Below are 25,416 nucleotides of genomic sequence, written 5' to 3' on the forward strand. Positions count from 1 at the left end.
ACCCATGTGGAGTTCCTTGGGTAGATTTTTCATTCCTCAGAACCTGTGATGGTTCTAAATATCCACCAGAGCTATGCCTGCTTTTCAGTAATTTTCACCAGTTAAAAAAATTTGAGGAAGAACAAATGCAAGACTGGAATCTTGCTGCCTCCTTTGTCACTGTAGCTACTGCCCAGCTATGGTACCAAGAATAATTTGTGGTTTGATGCCTATCAGTCTCTGTCATTCTCAACTGATGCTGTTATGAGTATTAAAATTTTTTTGCAATGATTTATTATGCTTATTCTGAGGAAAACTTTTAATAACCAACACAATTTGTAGTTTTCTTTTGTTCTTTCCCTTACACTACCTTTTGTTTTTAGTTCATAATTTGAAACCAGCGGATATTCAAGTGATTGCTGCTGTGGGAGATTCACTCACAGTAAGTAAAGGTCACTAGATAGCCATTGCAACGAAGAACTTGCAATGAAATTTCTGATTTCAGAACCTGGGAAATGGTATACATACCATGCCCTATTGAGCCCAACGCGTTTTTCACATTTTTTTTCCATACTCCACCTTGGCTGATTGATAATCAGATCATGAATCTAATCTGAGTGCAAAGTTCCCATTTGAAGTCCACAAGAGTGTCACACAAGGAAGAAATGTAAGATTAGATTGTGTAGCAGCAAAACTATTTTGCTGGAGTGGACTTGAAACATTTACTTTTCTTTACAATTTCTTTTGATTTTTGGCAGCTCCCAAAGTATTGGCCCTGAAAGCTATTAGTGAGCAGCTTGAGGAAGAAAAAGTTCTGCATCTGATTGTGTATATCTGTGTATATATCTATATAATATGAACAATGTGTGTATGATAATACCAAAGCCTATAAAGCCATAGTGATTCATACTAACAAAATATATGATTAAAATTGCAATAGAGCATCAGGTGTGTTGAGTGGAACTTGCCTGGAGATTTTTTTTATTTTAACGCTATTCCTTGTACTATGTAAGCTCATTACCCCTAGACTGGTTGTGATTCTCCAATCAGTGGTGACTGCTTTACTGCTCATATAATAATTCATGTTTCCTACATGTTCTGTGCTGATTATCACATTGTAGTCAGTTTCCTTGGAGAAACTGGGAAAGACATAAAATCACTGTACAACTTTTTAATGTGAGGAACATTATAATAAATTATTAATTCAGAACAACTGCGGTCATATTTATTCCTTGTGTAAATTTAGAATTATATTAGTATTTTGAACATTCTCAAGTAATTTTCCCCCACTTGATCTAATAATGAAGTTGATAGAAGAGGGTAATTCACTGGAGTGGAGTTAAAATACCTACCTAGTTAAAAGCCTTGAACTTCTTGAGAACAGGAATTTGTTCTATTTTGGGAAGATGACATAGCTTGCTTCATTAATATGCTTTTAAGTTACTCTCAGTAGGATCACTCAGAGAACTAGTTACTGTAGCAATGCTTATTTTCTGAAGGTGAACTCTTTTTCCTCCAGGCAGGTAATGGGGCAGGATCCAGACCCCATGATGTTCTGGATGTCCTGACTCAGTACCGAGGTCTGTCTTGGAGGTGAGTCCCAGAAATCTTCTCCTCAGTGGGAGAGAATCCATTTTCTCCAGTTTTGGTCAATATAGTTGGTTTTGTAGCAAATGAAGGCTTGTGGAAACTGGATTTGATGTCACGTTTTGCATGACAGGACATGGCTGTACTCTTGTTAAAGAAAATACTCCAACTAGTGGTTATCTAGAGTACCAGTGGTATGTAGAGAGTTATCTAGCATGGCTGGAACAGACCTGGGTACATTGAAAAATGGGGTCCTTGTTAAGTTCTTTTTCAGTCTCATGATTGTAGGAGACCCTGGAACATGGTCTTCTAAACTCCATTGCCATTGCAACACTTGCTCATTCTGCATTTCTGTCCCTGCTCTTTCTGTACCCTATCTGCTCTTGCCCAGTGTGGCCCACATCACCCATTTGTCTTATTTAAAATTGGTAGTCAACAAAAAAAAAAATTCTGCTGTTGTTTCATATGCAGTATGTCTTTCCTTGATCCTTTCCCAGTATTGCTTACATCATGGAGAACAGTTTATCAATTATGATCAATACAGGCTTTTACATATGCAGCATGTTGTTAGACACATCAAAAAGACTGGAGAAAGGCAGTCATGCTCACTTGTGAATCTGCAACTGTATCATTTAATACCAAACTTGTCAGGCTGATCTTCTGTTCATCATTTTTTACCAATCACTGCAACTTCAGAAGAAGTTCAAACACATTCACAGAATCATAGGATGATTTGGGTTGGAAGGTACCTTAAAGATCATCTGGTTCCAACCCCCATGCCATGGGCAGTGCCACTTTTCACTAGACCATGGTGCCACCATCCAGCTCGGCCTCAAGCACTTCCATTTGCACTTCAAATCTGTTCCCAATTAAAGGGTCACTATAGAGGTGTTCTAAGTCAAACATTTTATATTTTGATCTTTAATAGAAATCCATTGAGTTTTTTTTTTTTTGCAACAAGTATGCAAGTAATTTTTTTCAGCGTGAAGGAGAATAAAGAGCACGTGGACATAATGGTGAATTTCACCAGTCTAGAAGTATTCTTCCAGTTGAGTGAAATGTGAGTGGGGGGAAGGCAATGGGGTAAGGCAAAGGTATTGATTTTACTTATCACTCTGAAATATATGCTTTTAGAACTTTCTATTTTGGTTAGATGTGTTAACTAAAAATGGAGGCTATAAACATTTTAATAGGTGCAACTGTAGCAAAGGTGGCAGCCTTGAAAAAATCACATTTCTTTCAGCTGGGTTAAAAAATATGCCAAAACACGTGAAAGAGCTGAAAGGAGAGTTGCTGTTCAGGGCTTCTAGTATGACTGTTCTGCTGGAGCTGAGTGTGGAGCTCTGATGTGGTGCCCCCCTGGGCACCCAGGGCGCGGTGGGCTCAGCGCAGCCAGCAGCACACTCTGTACCTGTGCAGTAACCCCAAAAGGGGGCACTCTCCTACCGTGTCCCTTGCCTTGCCGAGCCCACCGGACCTTAACCAAACCTTTTTCCCCTCTTCTTTCTTCTTAACAGTGTTGGGGGAAATGAAAACATAAGCACAGTTACGACACTACCAAGTAAGTGGCTTTTTCTGTAAATTTGATACGTATGTGGTGCTGTTTATTATTCAAACACCTAAAAGGAGACAGGAGAAAAGGGTTAAAATTTGTAGTGTGACACAAGCAATCCCTTTGTGTTCAATGTGCACTGCTGAGTAAAAGTTGCTTAGCAGCCAGGCTGTAATATGCTGTGCATGACTTAACTATGTGTTTTGTAATTCCTAGGTTTTGGTTGTTTCAGTATTCTTCTGTTGGTTATACTTCTGTCTAAAATGTGTTTGGTCACAGATGAATCAAAGGTCTTCGCTCATAGCCTAAAGAAACTATTTTGACTATATGGGAAAGTTGTTTTAGGCAGGAGCAGAATCACATTACAAGATCAGATTTTACATGCTTTTCAAAGGTCAGGATATTTTAGATCTGAGGTGTTTGTAAGGCTGGTTTGTAACCTAAGATCTAGAAGGGAATCTGGGGTCTTTGGGGTTAATACATCTGGGGCCATCAGGCTAAAGGATTTGATTCCAACCTGTCTGCAGTTAGAGCATGATGACATGAGGTTCTCCTGCCTGAGTATATGGTTACCCAGCCTTGCTTGCCAGGCAAAATGACATTGCTAGCCAAGATGGTTGTGTTAGGTCATGAGATATCTGAGTTCATGAGATTCTGAAATCTTGAAAGCAGGGAAATGGTTGTATGGTGATGAATCTCCATGTTTATTATACTTAAATGTTGAATTTTTTTTAATAGCTATCTTCTAAAGCTTTTTAATGGTATTTTACTAAAATCTAACCTTTATTGCCTCATTTGTTACTTGCTGCAAAAAACAATATTTCAGGGTGCTGTCCCTTTCTGCAGATATTCTCCGTGAGTTCAACCCATCCTTGGTAGGGTATTCCATTGGCACTGGAACACAGAATTCAAAAAATGCTGCATTAAACCAAGCTGTGGCCGGAGCTCATGCAGAGTAAGAGGAAAACTTTTAATTTTAATAGGAATTTGATTTTTTCTATAAAATTCCTTGTGATTAAAATGGCCCAAATCCTGGAATTTGGCAGGAGCACAGTAAGTCTAATAGGCAAATATTTTTAATCCTAACAATAGCATGAAGTCCAAGATATGTGATGAGAACTTTGACAAGGACTAGAAACACTGCAAATAAATTAGCAACAAAAGCAATACTTTCTCTGACATTTTCAGCCAAGAAAGCCACAGCATTTTACAGGCACTACTCAGAAAGCTGTCCTGTTGTGAGTCAGACAAAAGATATCTCCACTTCATAGGAAGTATATTCAAACCCTCTTGTCATCAGGACCAAGAGTTTGTGTAGAGAATGAGAAAGTTGTGGATTGTTTAATTCCTGGTCTGCCAGAGCTGGGAATTAACTAGAGATCACCATGCAACCTCTTCAGTGCAATTCATATCCTATTTTTTTCCTACTGGTAACTGTTCTTATAAGACCTACTTTGGTGCCTTGAGGCTGTATAATAACATTGGTATGAGCACAGACACTTCAGAGCTGTATCTGTTGATAGCATCTGTCTGATGGTGGGAAGAGTGCATTTTCTGTATACGTGGTAAAAGAGTAACTATGCAGCATTTGCAAAGTAGCCCAATGCCTGTCGGATGCTAATTATTTTATTTTTTCCATCACTGTCTCAAAACATAGCCTTTGTTTGCTATATCATATATTCCATTTAATGAAAATTGGACTTTCTTTGGAGTTTTTTGGTTTTTGATGTCCATTAGTCAGCTTTCCTCTTTGCCTTGTTATCTATGCAGGATTCTTTCTCTAAATTTTTTTTAATGCATTTTATGATTTTATTTTTCTTTTATTTTTAGGGATGTTCCTGCACAGGTTAGGAGACTGGTGGACCGCATGATGAATGATTCTGTGAGTTCAACATGTCATGAATATCTTTAGAATGAAGTGACATAGCATCATTAATTTCTACAGCATAAAACTTCCCAGTGCAGAGTGTGAGTTCAGCACAAAATAATCTATAGTTTAGTCTTAAATGAATTTCTGCCAGTATATGATAGCTACTATCAAGCCCAGGTAATTGTAACCTTTCCATCATTTTTACTGGAAGTGGCTGTAAATGCAGGGCTGTTGCTTCTGCTTCCAACCTGTGTCACCCTGTAAGATAACAGAACCCTTTCTCTGTGAGGATTTTGCTGTGGTGCTATTAATTATCCGGTAAGCAAGTGGTTTTTCCAGAAAAAATGATACATGCTAGGATGTTGAGGGCAAGCTTTTCAAGTAGCAAATTGTGTGGAGTGAGCATGTGAAGTGAGAAAGGGACTTGTTTTCTAAAAAAACAAATTAGTCCCTTCTTTCATCTAGTCAGCAGCTGATTTTTGAGGTACACATTCATGGTTACAAATTATTTGATTAATGGTCTGTAAAATACACATTAGGTTGAGAATTGCTTGCATATTTCTCACCTCAGCTCGTGCTTTGAATGTTTGCTATTTGTAATTTGACAAATATGCTATGCAATTAGTGACCTAAGTTACACTATAATAGTTTGGCTTTCCAATGGTGTAGCTGGAAAGCAGCCAAAAAGCCTTCAAGATATCTATGTGCATGTTTAGTGTAAATACTCTGGTGTGTACATATTGGCAAAAATATTTGCAGTACCTTCCTTCTTGGTTCACTTTCTTGTAAACAAGATTTTCATCTGATATGAGATTAAAAGGAGCACCAACTAACGATGAACGGTTGGATGGTTTTCATTCAAAGTTTCTAAACACTACTCTGCCAAATTTATTGCCCTGAGAATGTTAACAGAAATGTATGGAAATATCTTTTATTTATGTAATAATTGTTTTTATATAACTAGTGAAGTTCCTTCTGATGAGAAAGCCTGCTTGTGGTGGAGATCATATATCTTTGATTTAAGAGATCTTTTTTACTCTCACTTTTGAAAACACTTGTTGAGTGCAGAAGGGAGTTTCTCCCTCCTTTTGGTTCTGAGATCAAACTACTGAACAGTATGTTTACTAGCAGAGATACGTTGACTCCAGCCTTTGAAAAAGGAGGCTGATGCACTGTTGGTGCTTTGCACTGAAATTAAAGCATTAGAATATTGAGCACAACATCCACAACATGCTACTAAGCATATTTGAGCCTTTCCTCAAAGCTAAGAAGGGGTTTATTTACTGTAGCATAATTACCTTGATTTAGCTAGCTATCCCTTTGCAAAGTCCTTGTTTCTCAAGAAGTGCTGCAATATTTTGCCATTATTGTTAGATTGAGTTAATATTGTCCCACTGTTCTTTGCAGTTTATCTGTCAGCAAGTCTGAAATATGTTGTCCCCCAGGGTTTACCAGCAGGAAAGCTGCATTATTTATCACACAGTAAAACACATACCATAATTTTTGTATGAAGATATATTTCTAGGACTGCAGGAAGAGTCACTCTGTATGCACAAGATATTACTAAGAAAAGCATACAGATAGGTTTTGAGCAACACCTTACTGAAGCAAATAATTTGATGCCATTGATATTGTAATTTTGGTTTAGATCACAGCAGTTTCTACATCTTCAGTCATGACTACAAACTTGTTTCTGTTGTGGATGCCTAGGGAACGATAGCCACGTACTCTGAAAATGGGAAATTTGTATTTAGTATGTTGCTGGCATCTCCCTCCTTTTCTTTTTTTAATGAAACACTTCTGTTCCATCTCTTTCTCTGTGTAGAGAATAGATTTTCAGAATGACTGGAAGCTCATAACACTTTTCATAGGAGGAAATGACCTCTGCAGTGTCTGCGAGGATCCAGTAAGTTCCCTGCAGCAGGAGCTGGGCCAGTCAAGCCACGAGGTCTTTATGCATTGCTGGGGGTGAGAGGGAGGAGCTCGGGGGGTGAGACCAAAGTAGCTTAGGTCTTACTTGTGCAGCTCTGGAATGCAACTGTGCTGAGACCTTCAGGTTCCTCAGCATAGTGTTAGAGATGCCTTTAGAACACCTGTAAATGACATAATTGTTGAGACCTTGTTTTGCTGCTAACTAGGATAACTTTTTGTTGCATAGTGACTTTACCTCCTGTAGATAAAATGCCAAGTGTTTTTTACTCCTCTTTGCCTTGTCACACTCCTTAGTCTTACTTGGTACTCTCAATATTTTCAGTGCTATGGGAAAAGTTCTAAGCACAGCTCATGCTAATTCTATGATATATAATGTAGTATATATATATATATTAAAAAAACATGCATACATCTAGCCTTTGGTATGTGTGATTGTAGGGGAGGTGAAAGGCTGTGGCAGACTCCTCACTTGGTGTGGTGAGGATTACCTACTCACAGGCAGTTGAGCACATACTTGTCATCCTTCATGATTAATTTTGGATGAGGAAGAACAGCAAAGCAGCACAGTAAGATGGTTATAAAACAAGGAAGGAGGAAATTAAGCATTCCTACCTTCTGCTGTCAACCCAAACACAAAGTGCTTGTTCACATGATGGGTGGGTGGCAAGGAGAGCGTGTGTGCATCCAAGGATCACAACAATCTTTGTGTGGCACAAGTACAAATAGTGCCAACCACAGAACTCTTGCTGAGCTGTGACTTAGGAAATGAATAAGGGATCTGAGCTGTCTGCTTCTATAGAGTAGGCAAGTGGGGCTCTCAATCAACTTCTGCATGAAATTAAATGAGAGAGAAAAAAAGCTGAAAATAAGACAGGCATTTCTCATAAGAAAGTTTATGTGACTGTTGTAGTCCCACAAGTGAAAAAATAAGTGTTGGATTGCTTAAGACAATGAAGTTAGAGTGTTTAAACCATTAAAATGGATCAAGGAGATTTTAGCACTGAAAGACAAGTATATGAAGTGATTTCATTCCCAGCTAAACACATAAGTTTTGCCAGTTATTATTTGTGGCAGGTAAGGAGCATATGGGAGACATGTTCTAATATTCCATACAGCAAAAATTAACTTGCTTTTACACCAACTATTCTCTCCCTTATATATGGCCCCTGTTAATGAGTTGTTAGCTGAGCTTTTAAGACCAGCCCAAGCAAGCCTAGGAATTGAGGATGTTGTGATGTTTGATAAAACCCTGTGAATTTTCATCCTCACTGATATCCAGCGGCTGCTAGTTCTTTTCTTGCTAGTGAGATAGCTGTGATGGGAAGGAAGAAAAGCAGAGACAGGATCATTTTGCCTATGACTGTTACTTTTGACTCAAGAGTTAGAAACATAAACACTACTGTGAGAGACTCCAGCTAGTCATTCTTGTCCCTGCCTGAGTAAATTAATAATAAAATACAACCCTCTTGCTTTAACAGGTACGCTATTCTCCTGAAAATTACACCTACAATATACAAATAGCTTTGGACTTACTTCACAAAGAGGTAAAACAAACTTTTCTAGTATGTTGGAGCAGGGATTTTCTGTTCTGTTTCTAAGCAGTCACTCATAATTGATTAAGAATTTATTTCCTTGCATTCATCTGCAGAGTACTGCTGTATCCAGAAGTGTTTGCTTACAGGAAAATCTTTGTGAAAGGCAAAAAGAACTGGTGAAGCTTTTTACCAAAGGAATAAGGATGTTCATAGATCTAGCTGATGTTCTGTGGGCAAATAATATCAAAAAACATTATAACAATGTGGAGCAAACATTATTAACTGATTGGAAAATGCTTTGCTTGTTCTTTAAACTACAAATAAGTATATTTTTGTGGTCATTAAGAGAGAGATTCTGATATTCCTCATGAAGAATGATGAGAGTGCTTGAAGAGTTAGCAGGTGTCTGGGTCTTGCTGAGACCTATAACAACTTGTTTGGACCTTTTTGAAGCCATCATTTTCAAGTGACCAGCTCTCAACATTTAGAACAGAACTAGGCAGTGCAGGCAGGGGCTGTAATTTAGTATTGCTTGTGTGGGGAATTAATTATTGAGAAAGTACTTTGAATAGCTCTGTCATAAATAATACACAATGCTTGAATCAGCAGGCTGCTACCAAGGCCTGCTGTGGCTGTGTAGGGACAAAACCAACACTCTGTTGTGCTGCAGGAGTTTGCTAAGGATTTGTTTGTCCTCTTGGCAGGTTCCGCGGGCATATGTGAACCTGGTGACGATGCTTTACATTCCAAAGCTCCGGGAGCTGCATCAATCGAAGAACAATAACTGCCCAAAGCTGATCATGAGGTCTGCAGATCATTTATGTTACAGCTCTCATTGCTGCTCACAGAGGGCTGCAACATCTTTGTTGCAGTTTTTTCTTAAAGGGAAAAGGATCTCATATTTCAGACTACCAAACATCTTTCTCTGTGCTTGTCCCTACATTTTGGTTTCAGCACAGCACTTAGAAGAGGCTGTCTCTGTATCTGAGCCCTGCTGTTATTGTTTCTTATGAAGGTGCCACTTTTGGCTCCACACTTACCATGCAAGTGAGCTCAAGCCAGAGAAGAGAAAGCTCAGCTGGGCACTCTTTGCTGACAATAGAGAAGACACTAAGATACAAGGTTTTCTGGTTGTGTTTACAGGTTTACTTTTCTGCACTTAAAACTCTCCCTCTCCCTTCTGCAATTTTCAGTCTCTGTAATCTCATTGCTGATGATTAGTTTTATCTCTAATTAGTGTCTTAAGTAGATGTTTTGGATGCTTCATTGTGCCACCTATTGCTTTGTGGCTCAACAATCCTTTCCAGATCAGTGTTAGTCCACTGCTGAGGTGGGAAGCCTGCACCCTGAGTGGACTTCTGGTGACTCAGATGGGATACAGCATTGTCCCCTGGAGTTGCTTCTGGGAAGACTTGCTTGTTTTCAGAAAAGCAAGTCTCTGCTTTTCTGGACAGATGGGGAGAATAACTTTGTCCTTTGAATGTTGGCAGCCACTGGTTTTGCAGGAGAGAAGAGATGCAACCCTCTTGCTGTGCCTTCCTTGTGGCTGTCAGTGGAAAATTGCGTTTGAAACTCAGGGTGCTGGTACTCCCAGTTGTAGTTATTTTGAAATTTTTATTTATTTATTTTTACAAAGGTTACTGGCTAGAGTACACAGGTATCACAAGTATCTCAAGGCCCTAATCATTGGACAAGGATAGTTAGCAAAGCCTTTAAGATTAGATTGTCTCACAATAGCTGTGATCTTTCCACATTATTTCAGGTGCCATGCTAAATTTCACATTTGCCTGTCTGGCAGCAAGCCAGGTTTACAGGGTGATAAGCAGAGCCCATGTGGGACAACAAATGCCATTCTACTGAGTAGAAGAACCACCCTAAGGAGGATTTTGATCTTGAAAGTCTTTTCTTTTTATTCTGAGAGTAGCAAACAACCTAAAGAGAATATGTGTCTACTAATGTTGCCTAACATGTGTTTGTGGAACTTCTGAAAACACTCTTTAGATTTGTATTGTTCTCATATTGATGCATTGTGGAAGTAAAAGCTTTTTTTAGCTGGTCTCCATTAAGACAAGTTGGGACACAGTAGAGATCTGTGCATATTTTACATATATCAACTGCATCTCTATAGGAGGTATTTCTCTAAGAGCTCTCTCAGGGATGCTTTACTGTGGTCACACTGTCAGGATATTTGAAAAGAGTCCTTCTTCTAATTTGGATTTCTGAAGTAGTGATGAGGCATGCCCAGGAAGATGGAACATCCCAAAAATATCCATGTGCTAGAAAGATCAAAACCTCAGGGGAGGGATAAAGGTGGCCAACATGAGTTCACAGAATCTTAAAATGTCTCAGGTTAGAATGGCTCTCTAAGCATGGAGAATTCTGCATCAGTCCTGGTGATTGTTTTGGTGTTCTGCCAGCCTTGCTGTGGTACACACTATAACCTCTGACTCTCAGCTGATTACAATGAATCTGTGGCAACAAATCTTCCATCTTGAAGGATGCTTGCACAGTTCATGAAGCAAAGCATGTTGGACAAGTGTTCTTGTGAACAGTTTTTTGGGGTGTGTTGGCCCAGGTGCCAGCCAAGCACTCCCACAGCTGCTCATTCACCCCACCCCAGCAATGGGGAGAAAACAAGGACTGTGAGCAGGAAAATTCATGGATCAAAATAAAGACCAGGAAGCCACCTGCCAAGTATTGTTGCAGGCAAAACAGACCTGATTTGGGGAACTTAATTGTATTTGTTGTCCATGAGCATAAACATTTAATTACTGATTCTGGTATTGGAAAAATGAATGAACAAAGAAGTTGAACAGTTAAAGCACCTGTCCTCCCTCCTTCTCAGGTTCAACCTTTCTCCAAGCATCTCTCCTCCCACCCTTGTTACTGCTGCAGGGTACACTCAGCCCCTTCAGTCAGGCATGGCTTGGGCACTGGATCTGGTCTCTTGCTGCCCTTCTTCCTGCTCACTCTTATCCTGTACTCCCACATAAGTCCTACACTCATGGGCATCCTGGCTGTGCTTCCAGGATGCCTGTTCTGCCATGGAGCACCTCTTGCTTGTTCCTGCTGTTGTTCTCTCCTCTCTCTCTCTCTGGTGTTTTCTGCCCATTCTTAGGTAGATTTTCACAGACTCCACCAGTCTGGCTGACGGGCTCAGCTATACCCTGTGGTTGATTTGCTGGAGCTGTGTCCAGAACAGGCAGCCCTGGCCCCTCCTCACAGAGATCATTCCTGGTGCTGAAGCCTTGCCATGGGCCCACAGTGTGGCTTTTGCTAGCATGGAAGCTTTTCCTCGCTTTCTGTTCATTAATTTATCCCTAATAAATGTGTTTCTGCTCAAGAATTGGGGCTATGAAGAAACTCAGAGGTGAGAGGTAATGCTCTCATTCAATGGCCTTTCAAAGAAATCCCTCTCAGAGCTTTTAATCCTGCTGCTTATCAGCTTGGAAGCAAGGGGGGAAAAGGAAGAGCAAATCTCAGTGCAATGCTCTTATCCCACAGGATGCTGTGCCCTTGTGTCATAAACCCTAAGAACAATTCCAATGAGCTAAAGAAGTTGATCTACTTTAACAGAATGTATCAGGTAAGGCACATTGCATTTGTTAGAAGTTTAATATCATCCTTCTGTTGATCAAGGGACCACAGGTGGGCTAATTTGAAAGTGGGGGACAGTTTCCACTTATTTTAATGATGCATTTGTAGTTGTGATTATAAAAAGTAGGATCAGGATCTTTAAAATTCTTTTTCACTAGACCAACAAAACAGATGAGAAGAATAATTGTTACAGAGCCATAGAAAGTAGAATATGTCAGAGAGACAGGAGTTTTTTGATCAGTTATGTTATTGAAAATCAGGTTAAGTCAAACAACATGTTAACTCAGGAACAAGTTTTCAGGCACAGTGTGTCAGCCAAACCAAAAACACTTTGGTAGTTCTGGAAGGACATCTTTTTGACAGAAAACCTAATCTCTGAGCAGGCTGCCAGTCCTTGTCAGTCAGGCAGGCATCCCCAGGCTGCCTCTCTGTAAAGAAGCCCGGGATGGGTGTCTCAAAAAGGTGTCTGCATTGGCTGCCTGGCACAAGCTGGGAAGGAGGGAGGGGCAGCCCCTGGGTGAGGTGTTCAGCTTGATGAGCTGAACAAGAAGAAGGAACCATGACAACTTTTCTTTTACTCTTTAGGAGGGCACCCGCCGGTTAGTGGAGAGTGGAAGGTATGACACAAAGGATGATTTCACAGTGGTTATGCAGCCATTTCTGACTAATATTGAAATGCCAAAAACACAGGTAAAACTAACAAGAAAACCACACCTACATTAAATCCTGGTGCAATGCCACTGACTTGTCAAAATTGTTTTGGCTGTAAATGTAGCTAGCAGTTTCCTGACATAGTAATTAATAATTATGTTCAGTTACCATCCAAAATTGCAAGAAATGTTTATGGAATATGAGATACTGGGCAACAGGAATACAGACCTTGATTTGGGGCACTGCAGTTAGACAGCCATGAAGTAGATATTTTGGGTCAAAATCTTCATCAGGAAGCAGTTGCTCTACATTCCCTATACATCAAGTCCTTTACAGTACTTTGGTAAATGACCTTTGGTAAGAAAACCCATATGTTTCAAAGGTCTGTAATGTGTAAATCTCAGGGGAAATAAAGAAATTGATATCTCTGCCCAGATATTCTCTACTCAGAGTCAGAGTGTATTCCTTATTACTTTGGGAATAGTATATTAAAGAGTTTTAAAAGGCTTCTTAGTTCTGAGTTACTAACTTTCCCTGGCCTGGTTTAATTCTGTTTGCCTCAGAGGCCTTGTTATCTCACTGGAAGAGAGAAGACAAAACACATAGCTTGTTGCATATTTGCTGCCTCTGTAACAGCACCTATCTTGTTTTCTAGGAGGGGTGGCCAGATGAAACATATTTTGCCCCAGATTGTTTCCACTTCAGCCAAAAGACTCATTCCCAGGCTGCACGTGCTTTGTGGAACAACATGGTAAGATTTTTTAGAGGTTGTGTTGCTCTCTCCTTGTTCACTTCATCCTGCTCTTGGCAGCAAAAACGCCCCAGAGATCTACTAGGTAGCCATGTCTCCTGAATTGTGTTTACAAAGGAAAAGAGTGATCATATGAAGAAGGGTCACCTGAACTGTTAGCCCGGTCATATCAAGCCAGTAAATCTCGGGGTATGTTAAAGCTGGGTATGTTCAGGCTGTGTCTCCTGGGAAGATGACCTGTCAGGCACAATGACCAGCAGGCCACATTCCAGGTGTGTGGGAAGTAGCCTCTTCAGCACACAAGGAAACAGTGCATGGGCAGCTGCCAGCAGTGGTGCAGTGCCCTGCAGTTGTCTTGCTGTGCCCTGCAGTTGTCCTGCTGTGCTGCAGAGGTGGTTTCCAATGACTGGCAGCACAGCATCACCCATTGCTCTCTGGTACTCATCTTCTTTTCCTCTGTGCATCCCCTTTTCCCCCCAGCTGGAGCCTGTAGGGCAGAAGACAGATAGTCAGAAGATAGATGATGAGCTTGTCCTCAAATGTCCATCTGAGGTAAGTTACAAGGCTGTCTGTGTTTATGTGGAGGTGCAGGGGGTCTGTGGGAGCCTGGAGCTCTGGCTCTGTGAGGGTGATCTGCTCCTCCTCCCACACTTTGTGCCAGTGCCACCAAGAGCAGCATGAGAGCTCACCCAGGAGAGGATGGAGGGCAAACAGGAGTCAGCTTCCTCAGAGTCACACATCACAGCTGGCCAGAACACAAGGGAAGGGTGTTTGGCCTACCTGAGATCATCAAGTATCCACACTGAATGGCAAAGCTTCAGTGGGGGGAAACAGAGCAGTGTTGGTACCAGTCAGGATAGCTCTGCAGGATTAACTTGGAATACCTTGTGAGGGGGCCACAAGCTTCTTGTGAGACACACACAGTGGGGTCCTGAGAGTATTCTCTAACTTCTGTTTTAAAAATATAACCCAGATTCACACTGTTGCTATACAGATTTTTAAAAGGCCTTTCATTTATTTATTTATTCATTTATTAATTTATTTATTTTGAATCCCTCTGTTTTATTTTTATCAAGCTGCTAATCATCTACAGACATCTGAGAGCCAAAGTTCGGGGAATGGAAATCTCCACGTGTTTCTCTGTTGCTTTGCATTGATTCAGATTGCCTTATTTTGTAGGCTGAGCCATTCCTGAGGACATACAAGAACAGTAATTACACATACCCTAACCAAACTGCAGTAAGTGTCAACATCACCATCCCATCTGTTCCTGTATGGTAACCAAATGAGTTATGTTCTGCAGCACAGGGGAAATCAGTCTTTGGCCAGAGGGGCTTGGGGTGCTGAGTGCATGGCACAGAGCAGGGAAGTACTCCCTGAGTTAGACAAAATGCATCAGAAAACACTTGTAAGAACATGTGCTCAAACAGCACTGCTATCAGTACAGGGTGCTGCACTCTTCTGAGCAATACTGAACATGACTATTGAGTTGAGCAATCAAGACCTGTCTAGTTAATTAGAGGCTGAAGAGGCTCTGGTTTATCCACCTGGCCTCTGCTGGGAAGATCCTAGTTTCTGCTGACTGTATTTTCTAGCCAAGTGCTCTTCAGCTTTCTTTTTTCTCTTTAGAATTATGGAAGCCATCTGCCATGTGAGGACAGGTCTCCATCCTCCCCTCCTGCAGCTTCAGGTAGTCTTGCCTGCTTTATGTTAAGAGATTGAATTACCTTCAGCTGTCCTTCAAGATGGATGTTAATTTTTGGTTGAAATGGTTGCTGCACTGTGAAAAACATTGCTCAGAGAGGATGTCATGTTTTTCAGCAGATGCTTAACAGATACAATGCCACACTGTCCTGCAAGGTAGCATCCTGAATAAGTAGCTTCACTGAACTAACTGACAGTGGAGAACTTCAACATAACTTATGATGAAATCCAGATTTGAGCGCTGACATAGCTTATAAGCTATTCCACCTAAATGTCATGGAAAGAAACTGGAAACACAGCTTCATTCATGTTAGTCTGGAATTTAGCAATATTCAATTTTTCAAATAACTTCATATTGTCTTTTCCTTAGTCTTTTGAAGTCTTTAGTGTGCTGCTCCTGCTTTGTGTAATTCTGCATTGTTTTACCTTCACTTTGGTGCTGGATATTGTTTGCCACCTATTGTTATTTGCTCCTTGCTCTCCTGTCTTTTTGGTAGCAATGTTAACCATTGAAGTACTGAATAATATGCATTTGTTGGTGCTACAATCACAGGAGATGAGCTGGAAAGAACTTCTAACTTATCACTTGGGTATTGCAAAAACAATGTGACAGAGCATCACAATGACAATGGAATATTTCACATACACAATAGAGGAAAAAAAATACCTATTTCCTAACTAGGTTCCACTGTACCTGTTTCCTTTGCAGTGCACTCCCTAAAGCCAGCTGATGTGAAAGTTGTAGCAGCCCTTGGGGATTCTTTGACGGTGAGAAGAAAGTGTTTTTACTGTTCTCCTGGTAAAACTATAAACATGTGCCTGCTCCAGTGGAGGGGAAATAGCTGTGGTACCCAGAACCAAAGATCTGTTGATTCATGGATTATAATAGATCTAGCAGCCAGATTAAGAAAGAAGGTGTCAGTCTTCCAATGCTCCATTTCCTCCACGCATGTATTCACATGCTTTTGAACTCGAGCAAAAACACAGGCACCTTAAAAGAGGTGCCTAGGTATTCTGCTGGCTTGGAGGCAGAAGAGATCAGATATTGTTGAAATTAATGGGATATAGCACAAGGCTTAGGTTACTGTGCTTTTCAAAGTTTTTTTCTGCATAAGAATCAACTGATGAGCCTTTATTTCAGCCTCAGTTCTTTCAGGAACAGAATGCAGCTAAATGGTTTTGGGTAATAGCATTTTAATAATTTTAGCATTAATGAAATAAAGAAGTATGGTGTGAGAGCCCTCTGACTAAATGCCCTTCAAAAGATATTCAGTCATTTTATTGTGTCTGTTTTAACTCTTAACTGGCTTCTTGGTCATGATACAATTCTTGCTGCTGATGATTATTTTTGGTGGTCAAGAAGGAATATGTTTCAAAATCCAGACATCCTATATTACAGTTACGCCTTTCATATTGGTCAAAGATTGAAATCCTACAACTAGTCAAAGGAAACACTAGACAGAAAGATGTAATGGGAGCATAGGTTTCTCTGAATCTGAGCCTTAACAACAAACACATTGTGTGTACAAACCGTGAGCCCTTTACAACTCTCTGGCAGACATGGTGCTACAACTCCTACACACAGGAGGCTACTGAAATAAATAGAAGCATTTTGATGTAAACCTGCAGTATTAATAATAGAAATACATTCCGTATATGGTCATGGTTGCTGCATTGTAATATCTAGGGCCCTGCAGTGTTTCTTCTTCTAAGTATAGACTGTAGGAGCTGGGAATAGAATCTGCTTTCATAGAACATGCAGTGGTGTATTGCTGTCTTAGAGCTGCACTTGGCTTGTACATAGTTATTCTGAGCACCAATCTCCATTTATTTCAAGGAAGTTTATACATAGAAGGAAATGTAGTGTTGTGGTTTAATCTAAGGTAGCAGCAAATAGGCTGCTTAGTACTGTACTCAAGTACTAACATGCACCTAGATTTAGAATGAAATTATACAATCACAGCTGTCAGGAACTCTGCTGATGAATTCTATTTTATGAGGGGTGTAGTTGCTAGCTTGCCTCCTTCTTTGGGGTAAGTGTAGAGAGTGCTTCCTCCTTGCTCCTGTTCTGCCGTAAATCTTTCAATTTAGCACAATGGTTTTCAAACTGGTATGTATGAATTATGGTGCTCCGTTCTGATACATGCTTCTTTTCTCTGCTGAGTTCATGTAGTGTTTCATATCATTAGCCATTTTGTGTGTTTGATTGAGATGTTTTCATCACTGTTGACTAATGCAACCGTAAAAGAGTTATTTGGCTCATGTAGACCCATGTCTTTGTTCCACAGCTCCATCATACATTTTGTGTCATGTATACAATATTATTCTTTTAAATAAATTTGAAAGGTATTGTTGTATCCTTCAGGATAAAGGTTTGGAAAAAGTCAGGCACGTTTTAAAGCTTTGGAAGACATCCACTCAATTAAAAAGTAAATTAAAAAACTATGTAATTCTATTTAAATTAGTAAATTGTATTTGTTTATGTACTTGTACTACTAGTTACTATTGCATTAGTAATTGTGCTTTAATTTCATTTGGTTAATGAAAAACAATGTCCAGGCTGGTTCAGGAATTGCCTCAGATACCCTCCAGGATGTGGTCACTCAATACCGGGGACTGTCTTGGAGGTAAGTCCTCAGCCAAGGTGATGAAGAGATGTGTTTTCGGTCTTTCAGCTGTCAGAAAGCTGAAAAAAAGGTTACTTCTCAGGGTAGCACTTCTTGAAGGTGTATGAAGATTTTGTCATAAGGGGAGCTTTACAGAAAACGTTTTCAACAATTTAAGCAAGCTTTTTGATCTCTCTCATGCTTTCATTTTTGGCTGCCTGCAACAGTTTGTATTTATATGTTGGGATGTCAGGTTGGAAATCTACAAAACAAGTCAGAACTGGTTGGTTTTAGGACTTCTTCTCAAAGTTTTCTATTTCTGAACTTTTGTAGTGTCATGGAAAATAGTTTGTTTGGCCAGAGAGCTTTTGCCACATATAGCAACACACAGTCATAAAAGGCTAAATTGTTTTGCTGTTGTGGTGTAGTTCTGTTGATATTGACTGAAGCAGTTCTGTGTAAGCTGGAGCGTGGCCTCAGTATGTCCTGTCAGCACAGAAGCTGGAGAAATATATCCCTGTGCAGAAAGCAGGAGGAGTGAGGAGCTGCTGCTGAAGTTCTCTTGTCACTCAAGGGTTGTCTGTGTTTGGTGTTCCCTTAGAGGGGCTTCATGAGGCTGGAGTGGGCCTCAAAGGCGACCTTCTAGTCTGCAGTACTTAAGTATGAATTAAGCATTTGAGTATGAAGCTATGTCAGACATTTTTCTGTCACTTGATAAAAGATTGACTGTACCCCTGTACATCTGCAAGAGCAGTAAATCTTTCTGACAAGCATCTTCACCACTGAAACCTTACCTGTTCTCCCCAATAGCACTTCCACTTCTGCTGTCTCCATGGATTCTGATAGAATGATAGTTACCAAATTAATAACCCTTTGCTTTTCCCCATGATGTGTGGCAGGTTTTCACTTTGTTTGTTGCTTGTGTCCAGATAAGAGGTGAGTGACTGGGATTTTTCTTTCTCATTTTAGTATCGGAGGAGATGAATCGTTGGAGAATGTGACTACTCTACCTAGTAAGTAAATGCTTTGCTAGATATAAATGGCAAGATTGACGAGATGCAGGGGACTAATTTCTGATAGATTTATAGAGAGCTTATAAGTATCTCAAAGCTGCTTAATGTAATTAACAAGAACCTTTACAAGAAACGGTATGCTACAATTAAAAGGTTGCCTTCATCAGTGAAGATGAGAACAGATAGAAATTCCCTTACTTTCTTTTCCCTCTCCCTTTTCAATTCTTAGGTGAGTATTATTTGAATTTTTAAATAACCTTGCTATGTTCTTGGTCATGATGTACTTAACATTTGCTTTTAATAAATATTGTATCACAATTTTCCAAAAGAAATATTTGCATAGGGTAGGCCTCTTTAGTAAATAAAGCTGCCTACTCATACATGTAACCTGAAGGGAATAATTTTAAATTTCTCTTCACTGAAACTTGCAACTTTACATGGCTCAGGCTATTGCTAATGTAGAGCCACATGACTTTCAGTTTGGATCAGCTGTAGTAATAAACTTCCATTCGAAGAGGGCCAGTAAACTGTTCTTTTGTGTGTTGACCATTATTTTAAACAGAATGTAACAGGAATATAATTGGAATATTGATTCCAATTGATTGATTAATTGAGTCCCATTACATTTGATAAAAGCCCTCACTAAAATGTGGTTAAACTCGGTCTTTGAGATTGAAGTAGATTTTATAGTTTACAATGTGGCCATGTTCACTCTCAGCTGTAAGTTACTCTACCAACTTCCTTTTGGAAACTACTATGGAGAACGTGGTGTAACTTCATCAGAGCCATGCACCTGAGGCTTTGTTCTTTACATTTGTCAGTAGTATGAGATTTTGCACAGCAGTGAAGCAGACCCAGATGCCTTAGCTGAAAACCAGCTCCGGCTGGGCGGAAGGACCCTTAACACTCACTTCACAAAGTCAACATCATGTGACTGATAATTTTGTTTTAGGCTTTAACCACTACAAAATGAGAGAGAACTGTACACTGTACTCCCTAATTCTGCTCATCTTATCTGCTGGTGCCAGTGCAGGGCACTGCAGGCACGCTGCTGTCTGAGTCACTGCAGTGGTGACCCCTCTCCCCACCACTTGGTGAATCCATCAAAGTTGACCGGCAGCAGCTGTCCTGTCAGAGAGCAAAACTGTGTCACTGCTGGTGTGTTCTTCTAGTCCCTGCAGGCAGGGAACAGCTGGAATCTTTTTGCCTTCATAGCCACCTCTGTTTTTCAGACATCTTTCGAGAGTTCAATGTTATGATCACGGGCTACTCAACCGGTATCGGGAATGAGAATGATTCCAATGCATTCCTTAACCAGGCAGTTCCTGGAGCACTGGCTGAGTATGTAGCTTTTTGTTTTACATTTGTAGGTGATGGATGCTTCATCTAATTGCCTTTCAACTGTCTCATGTGCTGTCACAACTTGCTCTGAAGAGCAAGCAGAACCAGTTGAGTTAGAGTGGAAATTGGCTCAAAACATGTTAAACGTATGGGTTTATTTCATAGCTGAGCTTTCAAATGAAACTAACTGTCCTCCTTATGAAATCCACAAACAAGAAACTGGCAGAAACAGTTGGGAGGTTTCTACTCTTCCTGTTCAACATCTATTCATTTATCTATTTATCAGTCAGTAAATCTCTGAGAAAGTGAATGATTTTATAAATTAAGCATGTAATGAATTGATAAGAGAAACTGGGAGTAAAACAGATGAAGCCTTATGTAATTCTGGCCTCAGGTTTCTGGATAAGCAAGCAGGAAAGGACAGGAGAGAGATGGGGAAAAACCAGTCTAGAATCTTAAGAAAAGAGGATTACTAATGGTCATCCATGGGTTTTGGTGCATTGCAGACCTGGTGCAGTTGGAGCCAGTTCTGCCAATGTAATAGGGATTGTAATGCATTGCAGTCACCTGAATTTGGCTCTTTGCTTTTAGTCACACCTGGGAAGCTGCATGAGTTGAGCTTTGCTATATTGCTTATCCTAGAAATCCCTGGATACTTATTCAAAGTCAGTGCTGTTTAATTAACAAAGCAGATGGCTGCTTGAATTCAGTCATACTTTGGGCACAGAATCTGGCAGACCATGCCTGGATTTGACATTGTGAGTTGCTATTACACAGACCTTAATTTGTTTGTTTAAAGAAAAATTCATCTTGCTTCCCAAAGGAGTTTTGGAAGTGAACTTCAGAAGCCAAGAGAGGTGTTTGTGTTTGCTGTATCTAAGCAAAGATTATTAGGATTTATCAGGTTATTTTATTGCGCTCCTGTAGGCCCTGTGTAACTTCTGATTCATTCTGGTAATCTCAGTAAATACTTGGATTTCCTGGCAGAAATAGGTTGCTAGGTCCCCTGCTATATCCTACAGCCCCCACAGAACTGAAAGAAGGCATTTTTTTATCTGGTGATGAACGAATGTAACTGTGTATGTCAGTGAAATGTGCTTCAGCCATCAGTGAGAATTTATTAACATACTCCATGCAGCATGTATCCGCATTACCTCCAGTTTTTGCCTGTTGCATGAAAGTATGAGAGAGGTGCCTGTCTCATATTCTTTATCAGCTAAATCCCAAAAAGGTTTAGTGGGAGGACTTGAAGCAGGATACACAACCGCTTAAGTCACCATTATGACTTAGGGCAGCTTGTATCAGCAGCTGAGGCATTGCTATTAAACAGCTATTTGTTAGCTGTCTGAAATGAGTTGATGGATGCTAGTCTAATGAAAATTGCCTATTTCATCGATACCAATTAGTCTTCTCTCTTCCCCTGCAAGTGACTGGGCTGGATAAACATGATGAAATTGAGCTGTCTTTGTTTTGTAACCATGTTTTGTAAATGTTCAGCAAGGAGACACAGACAACAATCATGCCAGATTTCTGCTTGTCTTCTGTTGTTTCTCTGTCTCATAACTCTCTGCAGAAAGTTGTGCAAAAGTAAAGTCCTGTAAAATACTATTCTTGAGCTCTCAAACACTTCTTTTGGGGCTCTGTCCCATAATGTTTTGGTTCTTGATGTAGCTGAGAAGATGAATTCTTCCTAGTCAAGTACTGAAATGTATTGCAACATAAGGAAATGCTTCTCCTGCTTTAGATATTTGACCTGGAATGATGATGCAATTCAACATTTATTCTTCATCAGCCAAAACCATCCATTTTTCAGTGATTCACAGGGCAAAAAACGTCCACTAGCTAATGCTGGTATTTAAGAATTGTTACCTGGTCTGCCTTGCTTTATGGTTATCTGGAAAGTGCTTTCCAGAGGTGCTGGGACATTTCTGAAATCAGATTTTTTTGCAGCCTTACCAGCTTATAGAAACCAGATGTAAGGGTTTCTTAAACTTAAATTCATGGCTGCTTTGAAGAGCTCTTTATTGAACTAGATGAAAATGTAGTAATGTAGGTCTCATACAGCAAAATGTTCCTAAACCTATCTGCATTAATTGCCAACATGATAGAGTTAAGGATAGATCTGAGTAATGTTGCTGAAGCAGAGCCTGGCTGAGGTCTCTAATTTCATGTGGAAACAAAAAAGGAGGTTAAGAATTTAAGAGTAAGAGGAGAAAACAGGTGACAGGAATTGTGAATATCTGTATTTCCCATTAGCAAACTGTTTCCATTGGTCAAGATCTAAATTTGGTTGAAACTGCAGTTCAAGGATGGATCATTGCTGGCACTACTTCATTCAAGATGTTATTGGATCTTGCTGACTGCATTGGCTCAGGATGCATCAGCACCTCACTGACTGTATGAGAAATCAAATATGTTGTGGACCATCAGATCAATAAGTGGAGTTTTCCTCTGTGTCAATATTGCAGATGATGTCTAGCTAAGGGGTTTCCACAGTAAGAGCAGAAGGAAACTGTGACCACTTGTGGGTTGTGATAGATATAAATAAGTAGGTTATGACATTGGACAAGGGTAATGGTGATAAGAACTACTACATGCACACAGTGCACAAGCAGATGTATGACAGGGCTCATTCCTCAGCAGCTGCTCCCATGCCAGTGTTAGATCAATATTCAGCTGGACAGGGGTGGTGAGAGACCTCTCTTTTTCCTACAGTAAACAAAACCTTGCAAAGGGGAGCTAAACTCTGGTTGCCATACAAAGCAAGTGTCATGCTTATTAATGTCAGCTGATATGCTCCCAGAAATGACAGACAGCCAGTGTCTCTAACAAGAGCCTGGAGGGAGATGCAGCTCATTCTGAACCACAGACCTGCCTGGAAGGTTACTGCTTTCTGACCCCATTCTCTTCTCTTCCCTGTGCATATTTGAAGACCAGTCTGTCAGGGCAAATAAAGCTGAAGCACTCAACCTAGGTAGCACAAAACTTATTGCACTTTAGATATCTATCTATCCTATCTATCCTATCTATCCTATCTATCCTATCTATCCTATCTATCCTATCTATCCTATCTATCTATCCTATCTGTCTGTGTGTATATATATATATGTGTACAGAAAAAAGAGAAAGAGAGTACTCACATGGCTTTTGGAAAACAGCAAGGTTGTCATCTTAATTTGTCTGAGTAACCTTGAAGGTTTCTTGGATTTTTAATTACCCTGGAAAAGTTGTGTACACATAGTGTACAGTTATGTGCTGTAGGTGCAAGCTCCAAAAATGAGGAGGGTGTGCACAGTGAGCTCTGAAACCTACATTTTTCAGGGACATGTTGCTCAAGAGGTCAGCTAAGGTTTGGGACTGGGGATTCCTGTGTTTTAGTCTACAAGGAATAGGTTGATAGCAGCCTTGGCTCTACAGAGGCCCTCAGCTTACAACTGTTGCCATATTTGGCTTTTCAGCTGTTTTAGGTGCTAAGCACTGTTATGGGAGCTGAACTTACAGTTCCAGATTAATTGCTGAACTTGAGTGAAATCTGTATTCATCAATAATATAATATAATCAAGTTTGATTTGATGTTGATTTTATTTCCAAGATGTGAACCTGTAATCTGATCACAGCAACATGAGTATTGTACTGTGTCCTCACTCAGCCTTTCTGATATCTGTCAACTTGATTTAAGATGTCTGAAGCATGGCCATGTTGATCTCTCAATGCAGGTGTTACTTTCACTCACTAGTTCTCCTTCTTTCCAGGCACTTGCCAGCCCAAGCAAGAAGTCTTGTGAGTCTTATGAAAACTGATCAGGTAAGTAGTCTGGGACCCCTTCAAATTTACAGCATGAATAGGCGTTGCTTCACACAGCAGATGCACCTGCAATGACACCATGTGCATCTCACAAAGGTAAAGAAATTCAGACTCGTTATTTTCTTCTTTATTGCACAGAGAATTGACTTCAGTGCTGACTGGAAGCTCATAACAGTGCACATTGGAGCCAACGACCTGTGCATCTATTGCAAAGACCCTGTGAGTAGTGACACTGGTTATCTCCAGCTGTGCTGTCACTGCAGAAACACCTCAAGGGAAATCATAAAGCCTTCACAGAGATAACATGAGTTATACGTGGGCTGCTGTGTGTTTTGACAGGGGTTGTTGCTGGCAATACCCTGATATAAAAAGTTACCAGCAGCAGAGTAGGATGGTTTTGTTTTCTCTGGCTTACTCCAGGATGAGAACCACTGCTTTGGCTACTGTTTTTTGACCGTAAGCAAAAACGGGAAGGGAAGAAATGCCTCACTCCTCTGATGTGGTAACTGCTCTGCTCTAGCTTGGCCTCTTTAGGCATCCAAGAATGGCAGTGGTAGTTCAAAGGGGTGCCACCCTGCAATTGTCATCACACCATAACTCACAGTGTGGGGAGGTGCTAGGACTGCTGAGGTGTATATGTGAGGGGAGTTGCTGCAGTCTTATTTGAATGTTATGCTTCTCTGGATTGTGGAGAAGCCTTTAGGGCTGCCATAAGGAGGTCATGGGAGCTGAGTGGGCAGGCGGCAGGGAGAGGCCACCTTTCACTGCCAGCTCTCACTCTCTTGCCTTTAATATGCTCACTTCTTATGAGCATTTTCAATTCTCCTGCAACCCCTTGTGCTTGAGAAATGTGCTTCTTCTGCAGGAGCCTTGCTAGGCTTCTTTGCTGCTGCTGCCAAGTTTTATAGCCTTATTTATAGCTATGACCTTGACTAGCAATGATTTCACGTAATTTTATGAGAGCTTATCAGCTGGCTGTGAGCATGCTTGTGGCTGCTTGGTTTATGCTGTTCAGCATGCATTCAGATTGGGTTACTTCCTGCATTTTTACATGAAGGGCCCAGTGGATTTGGGTTAAATATGCTGCTACTCAACAAGATTTATTTTAAATCCAAAATTTCACCGAGCCTCCCTATGTTTTGGATTAATTGCTATGTTAGAGTCCCCAGTCTCTAGAAAGAAGCAAGAACATTCTACTGACCACAGTGTTGTAGGGCAGAAAAGGAAGTGAATTAATGTGATACTCCAGCCTCCCAACCTAAATTCCTTGTGTCTCCATTTGACAGTAATCTCTTCTGTTTCTATCAGGATCACTACTCAGCTGGGAATTACATCAAAAGGATTCAAGAAACTCTTGATATTCTGCACAAGGAGGCAAGTACTGTGAAATTATCCCAGCATTCTAGCTCACACTGAGACATGACTGACTGATGCTAGCTCTTCTGTTTGTTTGATTTTTTGGGGGGTTTGTTGGGGTTTTTTTGTTTTTTTTTT

General features: G+C 40.4%; 1 protein-coding gene across 1 annotated transcript in view; it reads left to right on the forward strand.

The window, feature by feature from the left end:
- Positions 1-25,416, forward strand: part of PLB1 (phospholipase B1) — a 77,416-nt gene that overhangs the window by 23,919 nt on the left and 28,081 nt on the right. Inside the window, exons 18-38 of the mRNA XM_063152041.1 lie at positions 363-421; positions 1,499-1,572; positions 3,084-3,127; positions 3,965-4,073; positions 4,949-5,000; positions 6,814-6,894; positions 8,399-8,464; positions 9,160-9,260; positions 11,960-12,041; positions 12,638-12,742; positions 13,359-13,454; positions 13,935-14,006; positions 14,634-14,693; positions 15,084-15,144; positions 15,868-15,926; positions 17,718-17,785; positions 18,734-18,777; positions 20,010-20,118; positions 23,871-23,922; positions 24,061-24,141; positions 25,231-25,296. Of these exons, the coding sequence (XP_063008111.1) occupies positions 363-421; positions 1,499-1,572; positions 3,084-3,127; positions 3,965-4,073; positions 4,949-5,000; positions 6,814-6,894; positions 8,399-8,464; positions 9,160-9,260; positions 11,960-12,041; positions 12,638-12,742; positions 13,359-13,454; positions 13,935-14,006; positions 14,634-14,693; positions 15,084-15,144; positions 15,868-15,926; positions 17,718-17,785; positions 18,734-18,777; positions 20,010-20,118; positions 23,871-23,922; positions 24,061-24,141; positions 25,231-25,296 (1,541 nt within the window). The remainder of the gene's footprint in view (positions 1-362; positions 422-1,498; positions 1,573-3,083; positions 3,128-3,964; positions 4,074-4,948; positions 5,001-6,813; positions 6,895-8,398; positions 8,465-9,159; positions 9,261-11,959; positions 12,042-12,637; positions 12,743-13,358; positions 13,455-13,934; positions 14,007-14,633; positions 14,694-15,083; positions 15,145-15,867; positions 15,927-17,717; positions 17,786-18,733; positions 18,778-20,009; positions 20,119-23,870; positions 23,923-24,060; positions 24,142-25,230; positions 25,297-25,416) is intronic.

This window comes from Melospiza melodia, chromosome 3 (assembly GCF_035770615.1).
Source record: "Melospiza melodia melodia isolate bMelMel2 chromosome 3, bMelMel2.pri, whole genome shotgun sequence".
Lineage (NCBI taxonomy): Eukaryota > Metazoa > Chordata > Aves > Passeriformes > Passerellidae > Melospiza > Melospiza melodia.